Here is an 18,514-nt window from a genome sequence, read left to right as displayed (position 1 = left end):
TTGGGGGTGCATGGTAATTTTGCTGTGGCAGCATTTCTTGTACTTGAGGCCTTTCTGGTTGCTGCACATTTTGTAGTGGTATTGAAGTACATATATCATCTGCGGATTTGACTGCAGTGGCACTACTGTATTCCCAGGCTGATTGTAAACTCCTGTCATTTCATTTTGTTCATCCCATCTCTTAGTCCAGCAATCTGTAATGAAATATTCATATTTGTGACAATAATGACATGTTTGATCCATCCTCTGGGACGTATACTGTCCCTTTCTATACCTCCTCGCCCTCCTCTACCACTTCCTTGTGCTCTTACACTATCCTACTGTTGTGGGTACTGTTGCTGGATGGTCCCTGAGACAGATCCAATAGACATTGCGGTCATCTGAGTATGGCTGCTACTACAGCCCCTTCCACGGATCATTTCTTTGCCAACTTTTGCTGTACTTGCTTGGCTGCTGTCTCAGAGCACCTACTAAATGTCTCAGTCAGACCACGGCATGCGTTGGATCAGGCCGAGACCTAAAAAATTGACTTTAAGTAATAAAATAGAGGAGAAACACGGTATATATAGGAAGAGAGTAACAAAAGACACATAACCCATACAAAAGAGAGAAAAGACAGTCAGGTCAGGACCTCACACAGTAGTGAGATACCTAACAAGACAAGCTAACCCCAGAGAAAAAAAAAAAAACACATGAACACTAGGTAGACTCCAAGATGTCAGTGCAGGACAACGAAGATCAAGTGCACCCCCATTAACGCTGTTCTCAATCACCACTTGCGTCACTTCCCCCTTTCAGTCAGCTAGCAGACTCGGTCACTGCAGCGCTGAGGTGAAGAAAGTGGATACAGTGGTTGGAGAACTACTTTTGCACGGTGCGCGAAACAGATTGTGGCATGAAAGGGTCTACCATGCTACACATGGGAGGAGATGATCTTTATGATCTCTTCCTTGACTTACCTAACATGGACGATAACAATGATTATTACTCTGCAGTAGCAGTGCTCAACCGAATTTTGAACCCCAGTTAAATCCAGATTATGAGCATTTCAAGTTAAGACAAGCTCGCCAGCAAGAAGGGAGTCGGTAGACATGTTTTTTGCAAGGTTACGAAACCGGCAAGCACGTGCACTGTCACTGACAAGCAGTTTGAAATAAGGGCACAGCTGATCCAAGGGTGCCGGTCGGCCAAGCTGAGGAAACTGATCCTCCACCAACCAGGCATATCACTTGGATGATATCCTAATACTGGGCAGCTTGCATGAACTAGCCGAAGTGAGCTGAAGAAATGGAGTCGGCCCTAGCCCTCAGCGCAACACATCTGGTGCAGTCAACTCCCATGAACATTAAAGAGGAATGAGCGGACGCTATCTGAACGGGAGTTGAGCGAGGCTGAGGAAAGTTAATGGCAGGAGCTACTTAAAAAGCCTACGGAAACTGTGGTTTCTCTAGCCACCCGCTGAAGAACTGTCCTGCAAAAAGTTAAATGTGTTTGCAGTGTTAAAGATCAGATCACTGTGCAAGGGTATGTCCGAGTGAGTCGAGACATAACAGCAGTGGTGGGAAGATCAAAAAGTTGAGAAGTCAAATTGGTGTCGGAAGCAGAGGAGGAGCAATGCGCGGCAGCCATGGTGAGCCAACAAATAAGGAATCTGGAAGAAGAGGACAACGAAGATGAAGTGTTCACTGTATCATTCACAGGATGGCACAATCAAAAGAGACTCCCACCCATATGTAAAATATGTGTGGATGGTATACCAATGACAGCACTCATTGACACTGGGGCTTAGGTGAACATCTTAGACGCAAAGAAGTATCTACGGTTGGACCTGCATCCGCCTCTGACGAAGACCACCACCAAAATATACAATTATGGAGATGCCACACCCGTACCTGTCTAAGGGGTCGTAGAGGTGGAACGAAATCATGGGGCAACAGAACTGCAAACAAAATGATACGTCACCCAGGAGAGTGCTGGCACTTTGATGGGGTGTCACACAGCTGAAGACCTTGGACTTGTGCTGTTCGCAAAACAATTACAACTATCCCAGGCGGACGATATCATGGAAGAATTCCCACAGTAGTTTGAAGGACTGTGATGTCTCAAAGGGGTCAAAGTAAAATTGCACATTGATAGAACCGTGAGACTGGTGGCACTGAGACATAGTAAAGTTCCACTTCACTTCTGGGCCCTCGTCGAAGAAGAGCTGGACCAACTTGTGATTGAGAAAGTAACAGGGCCGACCCAGTGGGTATCTTCCCTGGAAATAGCCCCTAAACCAAAGCAGCCAGGGGCTATAAGATTGTGCGTTGACATGCATCTGCCAAACAAGGCGATAAAAAGGGAGAGACACATCACCCCTACAATAGATGAAATTGTAGCCAACATCAACAGGGCCAAATGGTTTTCTAAAGTGGACTTCAACTCAGAGTATCATCAACTACTCCTTGATGACGACAGTTGCTACATTACCACTTTTTTTACACATGTGGGGTTCAGGAAGTTCAAGAGGCTCATTTTTGAGGAGACCTCCACAGCAGAGGTATTTCAGAACACAAAAAGAGAAGCACTATCTGGACTAGTGAGAGTTATCAATGTCAGCGATTATGTGCTGATCTTTTCAGACACATTAGAGAAACATCAGGCCAGATTGAAGGCCACTCTACAGAGACTCATAGACCAGGGGTTTACTCTCCCCAAAAGCAAATGTACTTTCTGCACCAACGAGGTGGAATTCTTTGCATTTCGATTCTCCAAAGATGGCATTTAGGTTGACCCGGCTAAGGTTGAGGCTATTCGTACAGCTGCCATTCCGCAGAACCATACGAAAATGCACAGTTTCTTAGGAATGGTATTTTACTGCAGCCATTTCATTCCCTATTTGGCAACCCTTTCAGAACCACTGACCAAGAAAAAAACACTGTGGGAGTGGACGAGTGAGGCCGCACAAGCGTAAAAGGGGTACTGCTTCAGGGAGACACCCTAGCTTACTTCAAACCGGGAGGCAAGACAAAGCTCATTGTACATCCCAGTCTGGTGGGGCTGTTCTCCTTTCACCAAAATGAAAGGGGCGAGTGGCTGGCCATCACATATGCCAGTCGAGTCTTGACGAAGGCGGAAATCAAATCGAAAGGGAGGCTCTCGCCATAAGATGGGCGTCAGCACTTTCACATCTATCTGTGTGGGTACAAATTCAAAGTGATCACCGATCACAAAACTCTTGTGCCGTTGTTCAGTGGATCAGCCCGGAATGGACCGCCCCGAATTCAAAGGTGGGCTGTACAATTTCAACAATACAAATTCGAGGTTGCATATCGGATGGGGGCGAACAACCCAGCCGACTACCTACCGAGAAACCCGCTGGCTGAAGACCCTAAGGCACAGAAAGAAACGGATAGAGGAGTGAAAGATTTTGTAAGGTTTGTCACAGAGAGTGATTGTCCTCGAGTTCTGACCATAGAGGAGTTGGTGGAAGACACAAAGGAAGACAGCTGCATAAGCAAGGTGAAAGAGGTGCTAAAAGGTCACCAACGAAAAGACTTCTTGAAGGGAGTGAGCGGGCTCATCGACGAGGAACGAGAGGTTCGAACAAGTGTGGAGGTGCTGGGATGATCTAAGTGAGAGTGCGGAAGGACTTCTACTGAGAGGACAACACATAGTTGTTCTGAGGAACCTATGGAGACAGAGTGGAACTAGCGTATCAAGGATATTAAGGACTAGCGAAGCCAAAAGCAAGGATATGGTCGAAAGTGTGGCTTCCCGGAGCAGACAGAATGGTGGAATAAATAGTGAGGGGATGGCACTCTTGCACGATCACAGGAGCCAATGTAGCCATAATACCAATCATCACGGAAGAACCTTGCGACAAGCCGTGGTCAAAGGTCAACATGGACTTTGGAAGCTTCCCCAATGGAAGGGTGACTCTGGTAGTGACAGACAGCACTACAACGTTTCCAGCTGTTGAACTCATCAGGTCCAGAGCATTGAGTGCGTTAAGACGGCAGTAGAGAAAATATTTGCGATGCTGGTACTGCAGGATGAAGTGAAAACTGATAACAGGCCTCCCTTTCATGGCCTGGATTTCAAAGTACACTTGCATAATCTAAACATTCAACACAGAAAATTCACTCCTCAATGGCTTCAGGCGAATAGGAAAGCGGAAGGATTCATGAGGACACAGAATGAAACGCTGAGAATAGGTGTACACGAAGGAGATGATTTGGAAGCGTGCCTACACCAATTCTTAAGGGCATATTGGCAAACACCCCATTCCACTACTGAATGCGCTCTGAGTGAACTCATCCTGAAGAGACAGATGAGAGATTTGGTGCCAGTTAGCCCCGACTGGGTTTTTGCCACCCTTGACCTAGAAGCAGGCCACATCTAAAGAAAGGACGCCAATGAATGGGTTATCAAAAGCCGAAATGCACAGGATCTGGAGTTGTGACTGAGAGATGCCGTAGTGATAAAGGACTGACATCCTGGATGGAAATTCCAGACTTCATTTGAAAGAGAAATATGGAAAGTTTTCGGTGTGAAGAGGCGCAAGGTGATGGTGTCATGTAATGCATCCTGGTTCAAGAAGGTCACAGGCATGCCGGAGGCCTGGGAAAGATGGGGACCAGAGAGAAGGTCCGAAAATCCCTGAAGGGTGTCCATGGAGTAGGAGGCAAATAATGGGGAAGAATATGACGGGATAGAGGATCTCGCCATCGGGTCAGCCAGAGAGAAGGACTGATGAAAGTTTGCCATGCCCGGAAGAAAGGTCGGAACCCCACAGTGGATATCCGTATTGTCTAAGACCTAATCCGAAGCGGAGTCAAACGTTACGAGACTTTGTCCGCTAAAGGAAGACAAACCATCCTCCAATATACTGCACCCCCTTCCCATAGCATTTGAACAACAACTTGGAGAACTGTCATTTCTGTACCATTTTTTCTTTTCCTTTTTAAGACTTTGCATTTCTATCCCCTCAAGGTTGGGAGGGATGTAGTGAGCCAGCCGGCCACTACCATCATTTGTATCCAAACACAACCAAGGGGCCAGGCACGGCTCCGGAGATATTAAATTAAGGTTCTAGGAATCACTTGGGATTCCAGCAAGGAACCACCTATGAGTCTGGTTGTGTGTGCTTGTCCGGCGTACACGAAAGAGTAGGTCTTCTCTCTGGGAGCTCAACAGAACAGTTTTATCAAGCGGTTTTTCCATCCCTACCTAGTTGACTGATGCCAACAACTTTATAGTTGAATGGATGTACATTTGAAATGATACTCCTGTTCTCATGAGGAAATAAAGCTACATTTCACAAGCAAATGTCAGCGCAAATTGTGTTTTATTTACTCTTCATAAAAAACAAAGTCATGTAGCAAACATCAACATTTCAAGAATAACAACTGATGTGATTCAGAGTACAAGTTTCTTAGTGCATCCATCCAAGCCACCTGGCCTTAGATAATTCCTTCTATTGATTCCATGTCACTAGTATTCAGTAAATTAATTTTGACACCTAAAAAAAAAAAGAGACACAAAGTTTTGACTGGTTGCAAGCGTTTCGAAAGTTCTTTTATAATGCATTGTAGTAGAACTGTAAACGTTTCTGGAAATTAAAACTGAACAGAGAAAACATTCTCAAGCATGCAACCATCTAGCCAGTTAATTGTATCAGAAGAGTGTTTCCTGACTCTGTTTAAAACAAGCACTGACAAAGCCAATACATCTAGAGTTCCTTTAAAATTAAACTTCTTTGGCTAGTGAATGGGCATCTGTGTCGTTATGTGAATACGCCAGTGAGTCAATAGTTGATGAACGGTTGGACAACAGCGTATGGATGGATGAGTGATTAACTGCATATTGTATTCAGTGTTTATGATGATTAAGCTACTTACTTTCAGCAACGCTCTTTCTGGTAGAGACTTTAACCGCACAGTTTAATTGGTCTGTTTTGGCGTTCAAGGAAGCCACCAGGTGGTTTTTCACCAGAAACATTCTGTGGCGGTATAGAAATGCAAAACCTCCTGGTGTAGGATCCACGGTCCCACCCTGCCCCGCTTGTTGCAGTATCACATGGTGATGGTGTTGTCCGTGAGCACTTGGCACCAGCTTTCCATTGATAGAAGACAGGAAGGCTTTCAATGCCAAGTGGATGGCCTTCAGGTCCAGAAGGTTGATATGAGCCGAGCCACTGAAACCAGTCACCTCTCACTTGCACCTCTCCCAGAAGGCCTTCCCAAGTCAGAAGGGATGCATCGGTCACCACTGCAAGCTCTGGGTGGGGCAAGGAGAGGGATTCTGCCACTCACCCAATCGCTGTCCCACAGCCACCACTACAGATCCTTTGCAGTCTCCTCCGAAATCGGAACCAGACTGGAAAGAACCCTCTGGTGCTGTGCCCACTGGAACTTCAAATCCCACCATAGAGCCAGAATATGTATGGTGTGCTTGGCAAGCAGAATGCTGGAGTCCATCAGTCCAAGCAGCCTCAGAGTCCTTCTCGCTGAGATCTAGGAACTGAGGTTGAAAGATCAGGATCATAACCGGAATATTCTTGACTCTCTTATCCGGGGGATAGGTGTAAAACTGCACTGTGTTTATAATGGCTACTTTGAAGGGGAGCATCTGTTAAGGAGTCTGGAGTAACTCTGGCACATTGATAGTGATCCCCAACAATGTTAGGAGGTTTGCCATAGTTTGGAGGTGGGAGACAATTCCCTGGAGTGAGTCCACCTTCAACAGCCAGTCATAGAGGTGGGGAAGACTGGAACTTTTGGCCTTCAGAAATTGGCCTTACCAGCACAACTTGAATGTTTGGTGGGGGTTGCAGCACGAGGGGAGAGCAGCGAACTGAAAATGCTTGTGGCCTTCCATGAACAGCAGGTAACGCTTGTGGGCCTTCAGGACGGGGATGTGAAATGAACGTGCATGTCCAGCAGTACCATCCAGTCTCCAGGATTGAGGGTAGACAAGGACTTGGGTTAGGGTAAGCATCTTGAACTTGTCCTTTTTTGCAATAGCAATGAGAGTGCGAAGGTCTAATATGATACAGAGCCCGCATCCTTTTTAAGTACCAGGAAGTAGTTGGAATAGCAACCACAACTAATCCTGGTGAGGTACCCTCTATATGGCTCCTTTCGACAAAAGAGCCTGCACTTCTTGCTGCAAGAAGTACAAATGGCCCTCCGTCAGCCACTCTGAAGATGGTGGGAGGTGCGTCAGGGTTTCGAGAAATGGCAAAACGTAACAATTTGCAGGACACACCTGTCCAAAGTTATTGCCTGACACCCCGCCAGACAGTGTTGGAACCTGACTCAGATTTGGTGACTGTGTACAGACAGGGGCATGCTAAAAAGGCTTGAAGGAGATGGCAGCTGCAGATGTGGAAGATAGGGCTGCCCGATGTTTCTGTTGCCCTCTCCGATGAGTACAGTGGATGTAGAGATTGCTATACCTGTGGGGACTGCTGGTGGTATAGGGAGTCCCTGCCAAAGCCCCATGGTGTGTGAAACTGCTGGTGTGGCCGGAGTGGGGGTGCAGAAAGACCCAAAGAGTGCTCTATGGCCCTTCTATATTTGACACAAAGATGGGGGAGTGCAAGAAACACTTGCACTGCTTCCAATGGCACACCAATGGGAGCTTAGGCTCCTTTTAATACATTCCAATATTGGTAATCAAAGTACAGAAACACAATTATGTCGTTTTCGTTGGTAATCCATTCAGGGATGAATTTATTTGATGAGTCACATATTACATCATAGTGACCATGTAGCAGAACTGTACATGCAATTTAAATTTCAGCAACATCCAATTGTATTCGTAATATCCCTATGCATTTCAGGACATGGCCCTTCATCAGGGGACAATTGACAATCTGGAAATGAAAAAACGGGTATCAGGAAGGGGAGCTAGCTGCCACAATATGTACACATCACTGAGATAGACAGGGGGTCAGCTTAATAGATATCCCAAACAGTGAGTTGAAACTCAAGTGAGTAGATGAGACAGGTATACTAAAGAACCAATAACGTGAAAGAAGAACACTACGTGTGAAAGTGGGTCAGGATCAATGAAGGTTGGTATAAAAACCCGTAAAGAAAGATAAGTGTAAAACACGTGTGATAATGATCTAGATTGCAAGGAAAAAACGGAAAAGATAGGTCCAGTAAACCAAGGAACCCATAGAGTCTACACGTAATGTGCAGCCTGAGGATCGTAAACATGTCACCCGTGAGCATAACGGACAGTGAAGGTAAACACTAAAAACACTAGCGAGTGATATTAACAAATCGCATTTCGAGGCGTGTTCCCAGGTGAAGGAACAAAGCGGTATCAAGAAGCTCACCGGCTTACCAGATGTAATGAATGCGGGAGACCGCAAAGTCAGCCTCCTTCGTGGGTCAGTGTTCCGTGTAAACGCGGAAGCACATAAAGATAAAGGAAATTGACGACGGACCAACGTGTAAAATAGTAAACATACCGATATTCTGAGTACAGCGGAGATGTTGCTGAAATTTAAATTGCATGTACAGTTCTGCTACATGGTCACTATGATGTAATATGTGACTCATCAAATAAATTCATCCCTGAAGCAGTGCAAGTGTTTCTTACACTCCCCCATCTTTGTGTTGAAACTGCGAGTTCCCACTGGCCGGTAGGGACTCATTCCCCCTTGTGACCCCCCTTGCGCTCAGTGGCGCCTCAGACCCCTGTCACCCCCGTTCCTCTTGATCCGGACCTGCTCTCAGCCGAGTGTTGACGCCGAGAGCAGAGCACCGGTTTTGGCGGCCATCTTGGGTTGGGCTGTAGTTCGTAACGCGATTCCCAGTGGTATAAAAGGGACGCGTAGGGAGAGTGCCGGTAATTTCTAACCTACACGCACTTTCACCCTCCTGAGGCGGAAGCCGGGAGGTCTCTTACCTTTCCTAAAATTTTAATTGATTTTAAAAATTGAAATTTGTGTATTTGTGTACTTTACCACACCTGAGTGGAATAGGTGTAGTGCGACCCCCTTGTGACCCCCCTTGCGCTCAGTGGCGCCTCAGACCCCTGTCACCCCCGTTCCTCTCGATCCGGACCTGCTCTCGGCCGAGTGCTGACGCCGAGAGCAGAGCACCGGTTTTGGCGGCCATCTTGGGTCGGGCTGTAGTTCGTGACGCGATTCCCAGTGGTATAAAAACGGGCAGGGATGACTCCGCGCAGCGGACGCGATCAGCGGGCGCGCCGGATCTGCGCCGGAGTCGTGCCAGAGTCCTGCCCGTCTGCGCCCGTCCGCGCACGACCGGGCATAGGGCTTAGGGACTCTGGTACACGCACCTGCTATACCTCAGCGGATCTCCTAGCACTGAAATCAGACAGGTACACACCATCCCCCACTACATGTGCTACGCTGAAGGAAAATAACATATTGCACATAGCCAGCCGTAAGAATCCCAGTCGTCCATCCCCCCTAAAGCTAGCTACCCTCAATACCAGATCATTACAGAAACATCACCTGGAAATCTACACCCTTCTACAAGACGAGACTATTGATATCCTGACACTCACCGAAACTTGGTTGAGTGATGCATCCTTCCCGGATATCATTGCCGCCCTTCCCAGTGGGTATGATATGATCTGGCACAACCGACCAGATGGGGCTCGAGGGGGGGGTGTAGCAACGATCTTCAAAAGGCAGCTTACAGTTACCAAAATCCTATCGGAGACCATAAATACCGTCGACCTATTAGGGATAAAAATCACCATGAACAACTCCTGTTGCACCATCCTAACAGTGTATTGCCCACCCCAAAGTACTTCAATGTTCAGCGACCTCTTTTTTCCTATAATATCTGATTTATGCACACGTTACAAAAACATCCTGGTAACTGGTGACTTCAATATCCACTGGGATAAAAGCGATCAAGATCCGCTAGTCCAGAAATTACAGACCACTATGACCACGCTTGGACTAGTACAACTTGTGGAAGCCCCAACCCTCATAAAAGGCCACACTTTAGATCTTATCTGGTCCTCCATGCCAAAGACAGTCATTACAAGCATTACACCCTGTATCTGGTCGGATCACCACCTGATCCTGTACGACATACCGCTAAACAATTCCCAGACTAAACTCCCTTTAAAATTCAAAAAAGTGCGTCAATGGAAAAAAGTGAATGCCGATACCCTGGCCAAAACTCTGCCCAAATACATACAGAATTCCATAATCCCCCTAGATGGGACCGACCTTGACTCAAAGTATTATGCCATTACAACCGTCCTTAGGCAATCAATCGATGACTTAGCCCCTGAAAAGGTACAGAAAGTAAAGGGTGCAGAGAAAGGAGCCCCTTGGTTCACCCAAAGTCTACGTGAACAAAAAAGAAAGCTCCGCTACCTCGAAAGATGTTGGAGGAAATCCAAAAAGGATACTGACAGGGAATCATATAGAACATCGTTTCAAATATATAAAAAACTCATTGTTTCAGCTAAGAAGGATTACTACGAGACGCGCATAAACAACGCTACAAACATCCAGAGAGAAACCTTCCAAATCCTGAAGGAGCTAAGTAAGAAGGAGGAAAAGATAGTCATATCCATCGACTGTGACACCTTTCAAGGATACTTCCTTGAAAAAGTAGCAACCATCTTGTCTGATATAAAGAAAAACAATCCAGTCTCACACACTGAACAACTGCCTCCTTTAAATCCCTCAACCTCCATCTTTACTAGATTCCCCGAAATCGACCCTATCATCTTGAGACAACTGGTAGCGTCTACCAAGTCTGGCTCCCCTGCCGACCCGTGCCCACCCAATATCCTCCGACTAGCAGTTCCGATTCTAGAGGATCAGATCTTAGACCTCCTAAACACCTCACTAGCCACTGGATCACTACCAATCTCCTTTAAAGAAGCACGCGTCAGACCCCTGATAAAAAAGCCTGGGGCAGAACCATCTAGCCTGAAGAACTACAGGCCTATCTCCCAGCTGCCATTTCTGTCAAAAGTTCTAGAACAGCACGTGCTAAAATCTCTCTCACCCCTCCTGGAATCTCACCATCTTCTCCAGGAGCGGCAAGCTGGTTTTCGTGCCCACCATAGCACAGAACTAGTAATGCTGTCTGTTCTAGACGAGCTTAGATGCGTGGCTGACAGAAAAAAGCCAAGCGCCCTGATATTACTAGATCTTTCAGCGGCGTTTGATACCGTCAGCCATGCACTGCTCATGGGCAGATTGGCTGGGTTCGGGATAGGAGAGCAAGCCCTCAAATGGCTGACAGCCTTTCTATCCGGGAGGACGCAGAGAATCCAGGTAGCAGATCAGGTCTCCGATTCGGGTGCCTTAACATGTGGAGTCCCGCAGGGCTCTGCGCTCTCTCCACTCCTATTTAATCTTTACTTACAGCCGTTGATAAAGTCCCTGGCAAACATGAACTGCAAAGTTTTTAACTACGCCGATGATACTCAGCTGCTGCTGAGTATCGATAACACACCATCGGCTCAGACCATGGCCCAAGACATTTTACGTTTTACAGTAAACTGGATGTCGTCCAATTTATTGAAAATCAACCCAGACAAACCGGAGGTTCTCGTAGTCTCAACCTCGACCTCCCCCTGGAACGATTTGTTTTGGCCACAAGAGCTTGGACCTACTCCAAAACCGTGCCCTAGCGTCAAGAGCCTCGGGATGAAAATTGACCAGGAACTCTCGATGGCTAACCAAGTGTCTGCGGTAGTTGGTTCTTGTACCAACCTAATCAGGCAACTGAGTAAGCTCGTCCCCATACTCTCAAGGAACATGCTTCGAACTATTGTCTCAGCCACAATAGTGTCGAGAATCGATTATGGCAACGCTTTATACCTTGGCCTCCCGAAAAACTTATCCAACCGTCTTCAGGTTACTCTGAATGACGCAGCGCGCTTGATTTTTGGAGTGCCAAGACGGACCCATGCCTACCCTTTGCTCTATAGGCTTCATTGGTTGCCTATAGTACAAAGAGCTGAATTCAAGAGTATGTGCATCTGCCACAAAGCAATCCACGGACAGGCGCCAGCCTATATAAAAGAGAGGCTTGAAATATACGAACACAAGCGCGCCTTGCGATCGTCCGGTTCTTTTTTGCTATCCTGCCCACGCTTTAAACTGGCAACTAAAGGTGGCAGATCCTTTTCAGTTCAGGCCCCGATTATCTGGAATAAGCTACCGGAGGCACTTCGCAGAGAGTCCAACCTTCTCCAGTTTAGGAAGTCCTTGAAGACTTTACTCTTCAAAGACGCTTTCACCCCCTAGTTGACGGTCACTTGCCCCAGACTCTTTATATACTTATCATGTTTCCCGTTGCTGTACTTGGTTAGTAGCGCTTTGAGACCTGTCGGTGAGCTGGCGCGATATAGAACCCAGTTACAAATTACAAATTGCAAATTCCCTGGCACCCAAAGATACGATTACTATCGCATCAACATTGACCTATTCGAACGTTTATCAAGGAGTGCCGCCATCCCCAAACATCTTGCTGATTTATAACCTTCTATATTTGAATCACTGCAGGGTTGAGTTGGTTTTACCCCCAAACAGTCGGGAACCATCAAATGGCATCTCCATAAGACTGCCTTGAATAACTCCTGAAAAGCCAGCTAACACATCCACATGTGTCTGCAAATAGCCACACTAGCATCAACACTTTCATCAATGTTATCAGTAATATCCAGTCCACAGCAGATTGTGAACTTTGCTGCATCACAACCATCTTAACTGGCCTGAAAAAGAATGGCCCTGGCTTCTTCCGGTACCATGAGCAACATCTGGGCCACAGAGTAGTACAAGGTTTAAAATTATTGGCCTAAAAGGCACGGAACAAAGAGCCAAATTTGAACAGGAGAAAACCATTTTACCAAAGGTCTACATCTTCTTTGACTTCCTATCAGGGGGATTAGTGGGACAATAATTTGGGTTTACTCAGCTGGCTCAAGCCAGCACCACAAGGTTTTAGGAGTGGAGTGCTGAGTGAGGAAAAAGGGTCACCATGAGCAGGGCGATGACATCTGATGATGCAAGGCAGGCTAAAATACAGTGTGGCCCAGGTATGCAAAAGTGTATATGTAAAAGTCACTTTGAATAGGAGCACAGGTTCAGAACGTAAATTTCAAGACTGCAACACCTAAGTTAGAACACTGGTCTTAACCTTCAGAGTGGGCAGGTAAAGATCTAGTACCTCCACTGCCCTTCACATAACCATAGTGAAGGAGATGCTTTCCTTGGTGACAGGTCCCAGGGGAGGAATACCAGGGCGGTGTTAGGAGAGGTATCCAAGCTACTGGCATCCTGGAGATCCTAATACCAATTTCTTGACTATGTTTGGCAATATAATCTCCAGCATCACAGCTCCTATTGTCTGAATCTGTGTCGAAAAGTTCATGAAACACCTGCGCTCTACTGATAGGTAGGGCGACTGGGAGTCAGAAAGAATATAAAAGTATTGTGGCTCAGAAAGAGGAGCGTGCAGCCACGATCAAGGTCGGGGGAATGTCATGTCAGCATCAGACAGCAGTATGACTTTGCCATCATCGTCTGGAGTTGACAGTGCCCGCATCAGTATTAGTTGATGTCATTCCGGTGTAGGTTGTGGCGCAGGGGAAGAGAACCGGTACCGAAGTTGTTCTGGTGCCCTGAGCGGATACAGAGGACTCAACTGTCACTTAAGGAAAACTGGTCAATAGAAGTCCAGATAGGAGGGCCTTTGTACCCTGCAACAGGCCAAAAAAGCAAATTACAGCACAGCAGAATTTTCTGATTTGTTATGGTGTGACCGATGGGCTCGGAGTTTCCAGCTAACCGTGGGACCAGTGTCGGAATTGACTCCGAAGTTGATCAACTTCAACAGTGTGACCTGGAGGGACAATAACAAGCTCGCTAGAGCAGGAAGAAGACCAGTCCCTAGAGGGACATCTGGAGTGGGACCTATGTTTACCCCTCAATCAATCCTGGTGTGGTGCCTTGCAGTGCTTCACCATGAAGAGCTTGGCTTCCCACTCTTGAATGGTATAGGGGTGTATCAATGCGCAAACATAGCGGGCATTAGAGTCATGATCCGACCACAGGCAAACCACAGGTGGGTCAATCACAGACATTTGTTTGCCACATTCCCTACAGGGTTTAAACCCTGTAGAATAGGGAGATGGCAATTCCCTTGCACACTGAAGAATTTTGTTCAATGCAGAGTCTCGATGAGACAAGGGGTAGCTTCGGATCTGTGTTTTTTAACAGGGAAAGAAAAAACTGATGTCAGCGCTCATGGGTGGTGCCTTTATAGACCTGCGCACAGCACATCTGGACTAGAACAATGACAATGTGGAGCCACTGGAGCCACTTGCCAGGGTGCCGGAGTATTGCTAAAAAAGGTTCTGGATCCAGTATGATGCCTGGGGAAGTATTTGAAAGATGAGGTATGTGTTCTTCATTGACATGAGTGCCAAGTGATCCACTGCCCAGAGTCACACTGCCAATTTTGCAAACAATCTATTTGCAAACAATCTATGTAATCACTTGGGAGGTAATCCGGCCTGTAAAGAACTAAACTGATGGCAATGTACCCCTTCCAGGGGGCTCAGAGGAAGTAATCCTGGCTGCTACCTCGATGAAGCACGTCATATCTGCAGCGCTGAAGTAAAAGCAGCAATTGTCTACAGAAAGATATGCATTTGTATCTCTTCTGTTCATTAATGTACACATACACCCAAACTGGGCAAATCATTTACATTAGACTTTGCTACTCTTATCTATGCACTAATACCAACTAGAATAAACGGCCTTTAAACCAGCAGATTCTTTGCAATTTTCACCTTTCCATTGGTGTCTCGGTGTAACAGAGCCCATATCCACTTACTTATCTAATACTTTCCATTCCCTACCTTCTGATTTGTTCTGCTTTCGCACTCTTTTTCTCTCCGTCTAACCTTTGCACTGACATCTGTATAACGTTCATTTATTCCTGCACTCTTCTTGCACTGTACATCTTATGATTTAAGCATTGCAATTCGTTGCATTCCTAATTCATGAAAGAGCACGGACTAAAATTGTACCTAAAATTAAACAAATTGCTGACTGCATGAATTAATAACTGGGTAAGTGAGTGTATGGTTCAGTATGACACATCGGATATGTACTACTTGTGTCTTGGCAGTGCAAGCTTCCATCCTCTAGAGAGTAGGAAACATAATACGCCTCCCTCATCCCAATGAAGCTGCTGCATAAAGCTCTGCTCATTAAAGTCCTCCATCACAGAATAGCTACAGTATGAGCATAAGCAACTGAAGATTTTTCCCTTCACATAACAAATTGTTGGACTTCTGGCAGGTTCACCCCTGAACTTTTTGCCTCTTAATGTTACATCATTAGAGTGGTTTCTGGTCTTTGCGCACTTTAGCACTGTGGCGCAGTGTAAAGTGCGTGTGCTCTCTGAGTGCGTATGTGAGAGTGGCCTGCCCTCCCATAGGTATGCATGGGGAATATGTCTCTCCATGGTAATTTCTGATGCGTGGGGAGTGCAAGGTTGAGTTTGGTATGTGCGAACTTGTGAGGTTGAATGCTGCACAATGATGTGTGCGGCTTTAATTTAGCTAGTTAGTGTGGAAGTGCCACTTCTAGAAGTTGGCCTGCCTGTGCAGTAAAGGTGAAATGACTGTCTGGCTTGTGATTGGCTGGAGCTGGCTGGTGTGCCTGGCTCTAGGAGTCATGATGGATCTGCCCCGGTGGTGAATGGAGAGATCTGCATGTTGATGTGAAGGAGGGGTGCACCTGGGACCTGAATAGGGCTGGGCTTTCCCTATACAATGCTGGCTCCGCCCCCTGTGGTGCAACTGATGACCCTAGCCAGGCCAGTGAATGGGGAGAGTGGCTGAGCAACAGAGTGCTCCAGAACCAGTTGCGTCTGGTTTTTCCCCCACCCTGCACCCTAGAGACAAAGGGATTTTGTGTATAAAAGAGGCTGTGACCTCATGTTAAATGTTCTGGTGTCCTAACTTGAATCTAACAGGGGCGTGCTGCTGCTGGGGCCCAACGGAAGGCTTGCCTCCCTGGGCCCTGCCCAGCCCCAGGATGCTGGAGGATTTCTTTGGGACCCTTCTACTTTTTGATTCCGGACAGAGGGGGCCTTGCTGATGGTGGGGCCCAGGAGGGAACACCATGGGGGCTGTCTCCTTGCTTGAGTGCCCTGTGTGCTGGCCCCTGAGCCCTACGTTACCTCCTAACCTCCAAGACCTTTTTGCTGTGCCTTTGCCCTTGCCCCAGGGCTGTGGCTACCTCTAGCGCCTGGAAGCACTACCTTTCCCTTGCCGAGCAGGAGTGCGTGGGCCCGTGCAGCGCGGTGCTATATGGAATCCCGGTGTGAGGGATCCCCCCATTGAGGCCTTCAGAGCGCAGGTGCCCATCCTGTGTCTTCGTTTTTGGCCCCATAATCTACGCGGCTGCCCACCCCGCTTATTTGCGTCCAGAGCGGGTGCCCACCCGCGTCCACATTTCTTTTTGTTTTCGAGGGTGCCCACCCCTCGTTATTTGCCCCCGAAGTATGCCGGCGCCGCGGCGAAACCGGAAGCCAGGCCCGTGCCTGCCTGACTGTGGGCGGGGCCTGGAGTGCATCCCTTTCCGCTTCCCCGTGCCTGGGGGAAGCTTTTGTCCCGACTTTCCGGTCTTCCGTGTGGAAAGGGAGACCGGAGATGCTGCCCGCCCGCCGCAGGAAGCAGCGCGAGTGGTGCGGGGCTCCCATGCGATGGAGGGAGCCCCGGGAGAAGTGTTCCTGAGGTCAGCAGGGCTCTCATGTGGAAGAGAGAGCCCCGCCTTTTGCCCGCAGCCCCGGAGGCGGAGAGACCGGAGAGCCCCCACGGAGTTCGGGAGGCTCTCCCAAATCCCACTCGCAGCCCAAGAGAAGAGCCGCCCCAGGAAGCAGCACCAGAAAAGGAGCCCCCGTCACAGGTCCCGGTGCGTGTGGCTGTGTTGTGCTACTGGTGGGGGGCTCCATGCGCTCTGTGGTGCGGCTGGCCCAAGCAGAGTGACCCGGTCCCTCCCCAGAGCGGGCCCGCTATTGCGGGCCGCTCCAGCGTTTAAGGGGGCATTGTGATTTAGAACCTAGAAGGCTCTTGGGGGCATTGTTAGTTCGAGCCTCCGGGCTTCAACGTCTCGGGGGCATTACAGGAGGTAGAGTGGCCCCGGCTGGCAGCGGGCCGCTCCCCCCAGTTGGCCACATTTGTTACAGAGCCCCGTGGCTCCGAGGCCCCAGTAGCTTTTCAGGCAGAGGGCTCCACCGTTGGGGGCATTTCTTTCTTTGAGGAGCCAGAGTGCTCCAGAGGGCATATGTATTGTTTCAGAGCCTAGAGGGCTCCAAAATGCACAAAATGCATTCCTAGAACCAGATGGCTCCAGCAGTTGGCGCAGTCTTTGTCCAGAGGGCTAGTGAGAGCCCTGTCGCAGTTCTGTTTCACAGCTGCCCAGCAAGTAGTGGGCTGCTGCACCGTTTAGGTCTTTCTTCCTAGGGACTTATCTTTGAACTCAGGGGTGAGTCACACTCCTTCATCCCTACCTTGGCCTTCCCCAGCTGCGCAGCACTTGGTGCCAGCTGCAGCGTTTAGGCCCTGTTCTTGTCCTCAGCAAGTAGTGGGCAGCTGCAACGTTTAGGTTTTGGCGCAGTGGCGCAACCTGGACCCTAATGTGATTTATGTGCTGTTATGATTCATGTGCTATTGCTTTCTGGGTGTTAGGAAATGTACTACGTGTAGTATGTTGTGCGCCCCCTGTGTTCTGATACCTCTAGACATATGTTTATGCTTAGGAGGTTGTCTTATCTAGTATGGGTTATACTAGTGAGTTCATGGTTCCCTGCGTGATATATGCCTAAGGTGGTTAGGATTGCGTAGGAGGTACTTACCTTTTACCAGTGGTTACTGGTTGTGTGCTACATTTGCTATTTGGTGCTACAATATTATATGTTCTAAAAAGTGCTAGTTCTAAAAGTGCTTATTCCTGACAGTGGTCCACGTGGCCCTGTCCTGTGTATATAATCCCTTGTAAATATTGCCCGTGCCAGTTGGCACAATGTAAATGGTGTGATTACTATCTGATGTGTTTTGATAATACAAAGGCTATTTTTATGTATAACCTTGTGTGGAGTTTCCTTTGTGGTGGGCCTTGGGTGTTGTTGCTGGGTGCGCTGCAAACGCTTTACACATCGCCTCTGAGATAAGCCTGACTGCTCGTGCCAAGCTACCAAGAGGGTGCGCAGGGGTTATCTTGGCGGGTGACTTCCTTGCCCGGACGTAGAATGGTGGTTTCTGCCTGGCTTTGACGCAGGTCTTGGCCAACCGGAAATCCCCATTTCTAACACAAATATAGTTTGGGCACCAGCAGCACAACACTCACCCAACAATTGCAAATTGAGTGGCAGAGGGAAAGGAGCAGTATAGGGTCCAAAGAAGGTGCAGCATGCCCCCAGGATTCAAGGGGCATGTGGAGGAAGAAGGTAGGGAGCAGTGCAGTGCAAAACCTCTCTCTAATCAC

At 47.9% G+C, this 18,514-nt stretch overlaps 1 protein-coding gene across 4 annotated transcripts in view; it reads right to left on the bottom strand.

Moving 5' to 3' along the window:
• Nucleotides 1-5,315: 5,315 nt before the first annotated feature.
• Nucleotides 5,316-18,514, bottom strand: part of LOC147732747 (ATP-dependent RNA helicase DDX25-like) — a 1,983,894-nt gene continuing 1,970,695 nt past the window's right edge. For all 4 annotated transcript variants that reach the window (XM_086957315.1, XM_086957316.1, XM_086957313.1 and 1 more), the window contains one exon: nucleotides 5,316-5,506. In XM_086957315.1, coding sequence (XP_086813441.1) covers nucleotides 5,486-5,506 — 21 coding nt within the window. In that variant the 3' untranslated portion in view covers nucleotides 5,316-5,485. The remainder of the gene's footprint in view (nucleotides 5,507-18,514) is intronic.

Source organism: Lissotriton vulgaris, chromosome 2_1 (assembly GCF_964263255.1).
Source record: "Lissotriton vulgaris chromosome 2_1, aLisVul1.2, whole genome shotgun sequence".
Lineage (NCBI taxonomy): Eukaryota > Metazoa > Chordata > Amphibia > Caudata > Salamandridae > Lissotriton > Lissotriton vulgaris.
Note: the sequence above shows the minus strand (reverse complement) of the source record. Positions and strands in the feature narration are given on the sequence as shown.